Source organism: Oncorhynchus keta, chromosome 8 (genome assembly GCF_023373465.1).
Source record: "Oncorhynchus keta strain PuntledgeMale-10-30-2019 chromosome 8, Oket_V2, whole genome shotgun sequence".
In the NCBI taxonomy this organism is placed as follows: Eukaryota; Metazoa; Chordata; class Actinopteri; order Salmoniformes; family Salmonidae; genus Oncorhynchus; species Oncorhynchus keta.
This window is the reverse complement of record NC_068428.1, coordinates 24,534,277-24,540,276: the sequence shown is the minus strand read 5'-3', so window position 1 is coordinate 24,540,276 and position 6,000 is coordinate 24,534,277. Positions and strand designations below refer to the sequence as shown.

The window sequence follows — 6,000 nt, the reverse complement described above, 5'->3', positions numbered from 1 at the left end:
CAGTAAATCGACATTGTACGACTTTGAAAACGATCTCGCTGGCGAAAATGCATTAGTCGCGGCAATTTCACTGTGCCCTTCTGCTGCTGACTATCAGGCCGTGAGTCAGCCTGTTTCTGAGTGAGTGAGTGGTGGGGAGGGCGGGAGGCCCGGGCGGATGTGTGTGTTGAGACTGTGGGCTGCAGCAGGCAGCTTAGTCTCGTGAGTGAAAGGAGACAGAGAAGCACAAGCGCACGTCGTGACAACCTTTTACCAAGTTGTAGGTAGGCTATTTAAATTGCCATTATGGGGAACTATTTCCAACCCTTTTTCGATAAAACATATTAATGCGCTAGAACTGATGCGCATCAAGAAATAACGGTGACAAAGCACAGAAAAGCGATTTTAGCAATCTAGAGCACATTACATAAATTCGCTCGGAGGTGGTTTAAACTGCATTCTAACATCGACTTTGCTTATGGAAGACCATAGCAAGCCGAGCAATCCCGTATCCGGGATCCTATTTATAGCCTCAAGCTCATTACCATAACACAACGTTAACTATTCATTAGCTCTCAAGCTTAGCCTTTTGTTAACAACACTGTCATCTCAGATTTTCAAAATATGCTTTTGAACCATAGCTAAACAAGCATTTGTGTAAGAGTATTGATAGCTAGCATAGCATTAAGCCTAGCATTCAGCATGCAACATTTTCACAAAAACAAGAAAAGCATTCAAATAAAATAATTTACCTTTGAAGAACTTCAGATGTTTTCAATGAGGAGACTCTCAGTTAGATAGCAAATGTTCAGTTATCCTGAGGTTGAAGAGGCGCTGCTGCGCCTTCTTCACGATGCTGTCTGTGTGGGTGGACCAATTCAGTTTGTCTGTGATGTGTACGCCGAGGAACTTAAAACTTTACTACCCTCTCCACTACTGTCCCATCAATGTGGATAGGGGGGTGTTCCCTCTGCTGTTTCCTGAAGTCCACAATCATCTCCTTAGTTTTGTTGAGTGTGAGGTTATTTTCCTGACACCACACTCCGAGGGCCCTCACCTCCTCCCTGTAGGCCGTCTCGTCGTTGTTGGTAATCAAGCCTACCACTGTTGTGTCGTCCGCAAACTTGATGATTGAGTTGGAGGCGTGCATGGCCACGCAGTCGTGGGTGAACAGGGAGTACAGGAGAGGGCTCAGAACGCACCCTTGTGGGGCCCCAGTGTTGAGGATCAGCGGGGTGGAAATGTTGTTGCCTACCCTCACCTCCTGGGGGCGGCCCGTCAGGAAGTCCAGTACCCAGTTGCACAGGGCGGGGTCGAGACCCAGGGTCCAGACCCAGACTATTAATGGCCATGTTTAGTTAATGAAATTGGAAGTTAGAACTGTGACTATGATCACAATTGCCATCAGCTGCATGTTTTTCCCCCCACCTTTATTTAACCAGGTAGGCAAGTTGAGAACCAGTTCTCATTTACAACTGAGACCTGGCCACAATAAAGCAAAGCAGTTCGACACATACAACACAGTTACACATGGAGTAAAACAATCATACAGTCAATAATACAGTACAAAAACAAGTCTAAATTCGATGTGAGCAAGTGAGGTGAGATAAGGGACACACGCCCACTACTACTTTCCTTTCAACACACCCACAACTTTCCTTTCGACACACCCACTACTACTTTCCTTTGCACACACCCACAACTTTCCTTTCGACACACCCACTTGTCCATACTCCGGTTGCCATATTGGGATGCAGTTACCCCATCTTGTCAAATGACTTGCATCTGCCTTCATGCATATTTAAATTTGGTAAAACTCTGCTAGATCCCTTTCCTCTCTTCCCTTTAACATTTATGGGGGACTTTTCATACACTGACCAGATACACTGAGAAGAAAAGAAGTGTGCATTAAAATAAAATAGCTTTTTAAAATTCTGTATTTCACTCAGATTTATATAGGCCTATTGTACTCGTGTGCAGGCCTAATCTAATTTTCCATTTATGTTTGGCTCCTGCTGACTAAAGGAATGCCACTGGTCAAAATAGAAAGACTGTTTCCTTGTCTGTTTCTGGGTATTTTCATTAATTAGATTAATTTGACTGTTGCAATTTCTTAAATAAAACATTAATTGGCTACTTAAAACATATCCTATAAAGATAACATTGACTATTTGAGTAGTCAAAGCTATGCATTCAAATCAAAACAGAAGGGAATGTAGCAAAATGTACTTTTGTATACATTACATTGGGTAGTTAAAAGCATTATTGTTATTACTAAATTAAGGGACACTGCTGGAGTGTGTTTAAGTATCAGCCAACTTGGCATAATGTGAAAACAGCTTTACTGTATATGGGGGAAGTAGCAAGTAGGTCTAGTGTACATTTTGCCTTTGTAAAATTACACTTGTGTCCACTTTATAAAAGTAATCAGAGGCTTAGTTTTGTTGAACTGGCACTGATAGACCAGTACTGTTTTACAGTATAAATGAGCGGAAGTCAGTGAGGAAGTGAATGGGCAGTAGTAGACATTGCTGAGTGTGTGTGTGTCCTGGAGGCCTTTGACGTTGGTTTCTTTTCTGGTAATAATAAGAGCATGGGAGAGCACGAGCTGCAGCGGTGAGCAGAACAGTCTGATGACTATCACACAAACACACAGCCTCCCCTAAGTGATACCGCATGGCCATGCCTCACACACACACACACACACACACACACACACACACACACACACACACACACACACACACGAGACCAGCGAATTATGTTGTGAAACATTTTATAACGTGAATTTCCATTTCTCTGATCACATTCAGTTCCTCCTATGTTGAGCCTTGAGGGATCACCTCCTACTAGTGTTTTCATTAACACACACTTTCAATTAAATTCTGTTAAATATTGTCACTAATAAAGGATTAAGCCAAGACGACAAAACATGCAATTAAAATGTTTTATTTTTCGTTCTTGTAGTTGATTCAATGTATAATGTCACATACATTTAATAGACCCAGCACTTAAAAAAAGAATTTACACTTGCCTATGATACTCAACTACCTGGGCAGAGGGATGGTTCACTCCCCTGCCTGATGCTTTTTGTACCTCACAAGGAATTATACATCCATGATCAAACACAATGTTTAAAAAAATACACCTCTTAGTACGAAAGAGTACATCTATCACAAAGACATCAAGTGAAAATCCAGCAACTGCAGAAAGAGGAAATGAGGAATATATGTATAATTAGTTAACTACATGCACCGGACATGTGAAAGCTGTAAGTAGCAGTATAAGTATTGTTGAGCAGATAAAGTATTGTGGTTCGTGAGTTTACTCCAATCTGGGGAGGGGTGGTAGTGTTGGGTAAAAATAAACAGGATTAGAAATTATGCAAACTATTAGATTTTAGGTTCTATCAAATTATCTGCAATATTAAAACTGATCTATCCTATGGTACCCTCTGTTTTTTTTCTTTCAAGACTTATTTGTGTGACTAGCATTGTCTAGAACACTCAAACATTACACAGATCATCATGATAAAAAACAGACAAAAACGTATTAGTTATACCACAGCCTTAGTCCCACCTTTGTTTACACCTTAACATTATTCTTTTTAAACCTCTTGGCACCATATGAAACATGACAGTTACATGCGTGATTGTGACAACAGTGTCAGAACAATGAGAACATACTGGTAATGGTAAGAGGGTAAGTTTCTATATCTAATGTCACCTCCATCAGGGTGCTCCTCTGTCTTCCACAACCAGAGCCTCATAACACAGAGCATCAGGGAGGGCACTAGATCACGTCTGGGGGCAAGGAGGGGGGAAACGTGGGGTGTTGGGATGGGGTTGGCAGGGTCCAGAGTCAGTGGGTTGAGATCTGCCGGGACCCACTCCCTGGACAGTACCCCTTCCTCATAGGGGGGGTTAGAAGTTAGGAAGTCCATAGTAATGACAGCTTGGAGTGAGGAATTGGGTTCAGGGTCACACCCTCCCTGAACAGCAGCCCCTGTTGTGATAGTAGAGACAGAAGATGGGGGCTGCGGTAGGGGGGGCTCGGAGACCCAGTCCTTGACCTCTAGGCCTTCTGTGTGAGGTGGGCTGGGGTGCAAGCCGGAGGGTGGACACAGAAGGAGTCCTCACTGCTAGCAGCAGCCTGACTTACTCTCGGCAGCCATAGTCTCCTGGTCCAGTTTGATGCGGTCTCCGTTGCTCTCCTCGTACGGCAGGCCCTTGTCATTCAGCAGGATGTTCTCCACCAGGAACCGAGCTGCCTCATCCACGTTGATGTTGTCCTGGGAAAGGTAAAACAAAGTCAACAGGCTTAGGGTTAAAGGTCATATCAATTCACATGAAAACACGAATACAGTTGCTGGGGGATATTGGTTTTGGCAGTTACCTAATGAGGTGCAACATTGGTGAAACCGGTTTGGCCGCATCCATTTGTTACACAGAACATTAGTCAAAAAAATATATAAACCACTGGTTATTTCTCTAGCTTTCTCCTCTATCCAAGTAAAAGATGTTATATTCTCAGCTGTCAACTCAAGATGACCACCTTCCCCATGACATATGGATGAAGTTTATGGTAGAGAAAATTAAAAAAATTATGGAACTAACAGTTGATGTCCTGACCACAAGATGTCACAGAAAGTCATGTGACCCGTGTGCCTTCCCCAACCTTTAGGGACTGTAGCCTGAGGCGTGCTTCTGAATGCTTGGCCAACGCTTCAGAGGGTGACCAATTTTCCCTCTAAGCTGTGCACGCGCCCCCGGGACTGCCGCAGAGAAATATTAGCCCATAGAGCAGTGGCGGATTTAGGTATAGGAGACATGGACAGCCGCCATCGTGCCGGGGGCGGCACAGGGCCCCCGCACAAAACAATTGCGCAATCGGTTTTCTATTGCTCATTTGCACGTCACGTCAATGATATCATGTCACCGTGTGGAACTGTGGGTCAATCGTAGATCTCGGCTTGCATTGTGACCACTTCTTGTTAAATCAACACTAATCGACGTTTCCCTTTACTGTGGCAATTGTGATCGAATCAGCTCAATATTACCCACTTTCAATGCAACATACCAAAACAAATGAACTATGCAAGAGATGTTGTTGTAGGCAGAACGCATCGGAGTAGGATTCTATTGCATTGACATGCACTACTCAGCCCATACTCGTCTACACAGACCAGTGTGGCATAAACAATTCAGAGCTGCAGTAGGCCTATATGCAAATAGACCATTGCCATTATTGGATCTGTGCCATTTACATTGAACTGGACTGTGTTTACAGCATGAGCGGTTGTGAGTAGATGCACTTGTTTTAAGATCAAAGCGAGAGCTGCATGTAGCCACAAGTGCAGATTTAGCTCATAGGGCATGAAAATAATGCATTTTACTTTGTAAAGCGGTTTCTTGCATCAAACAACATTTTCAGTCACCTTGTCTGAAAGACAAGTGGATAAACAGGTTAATGTCAAGCTCTGCATGTTTTTTTTTCTCCAAAAGTCTCATGGAATGTAGGCCTACATTGAACACAACACATTGGCTGCTACTTTAGGCTGAATGAGAACAGCTATTTCCATGTTAAAATGTTACGGGATGCATTTTAGCCATTGTTTTTGATAGTAGGCAACACTCTGGTAGGCCTACATTATGATCAAATAGCCAGTCGCCTACTTGGCCACTGTTAAAATTTTAACTTAAAAGCAGGTACAGCCTCAGTGTTCACAGTAAATGTTTAAATGTTCACTGTAGTGAAATGCCTAACACTCAGAATTAGAGGTTATACCATATTTTATTCATCCTGATCAGACAGTTTTTTTTTTACATGAATGATACATTGGAGACAATATACTGTATAACAACTACTAGAAATAGAAGAAGAAACATCTAAGAAGCCAGGCCTGGTATTCATAGAATATTTTTTAAAGGCTTTTTATATATGGATTGTATATATATATAAATGCCTGGATTTTTCCTAATCTTGGTGAGTCTCTTCTTCAAATGTATAGCAAACCCATGT

At 42.5% G+C, this 6,000-nt stretch overlaps 1 protein-coding gene across 2 annotated transcripts in view; it reads right to left on the bottom strand.

The window, feature by feature from the left end:
• Positions 1 to 2,912: 2,912 nt before the first annotated feature.
• The window catches only part of LOC118372341 (ras-related protein Rab-32-like), a 46,340-nt gene continuing 43,252 nt past the window's right edge, over positions 2,913 to 6,000 (bottom strand). For both annotated transcript variants that reach the window (XM_035758189.2, XM_035758188.2), the window contains one exon: positions 2,913 to 4,270. In XM_035758189.2, the coding sequence (XP_035614082.1) occupies positions 4,216 to 4,270 (55 nt within the window). In that variant the 3' untranslated portion in view covers positions 2,913 to 4,215. The remainder of the gene's footprint in view (positions 4,271 to 6,000) is intronic.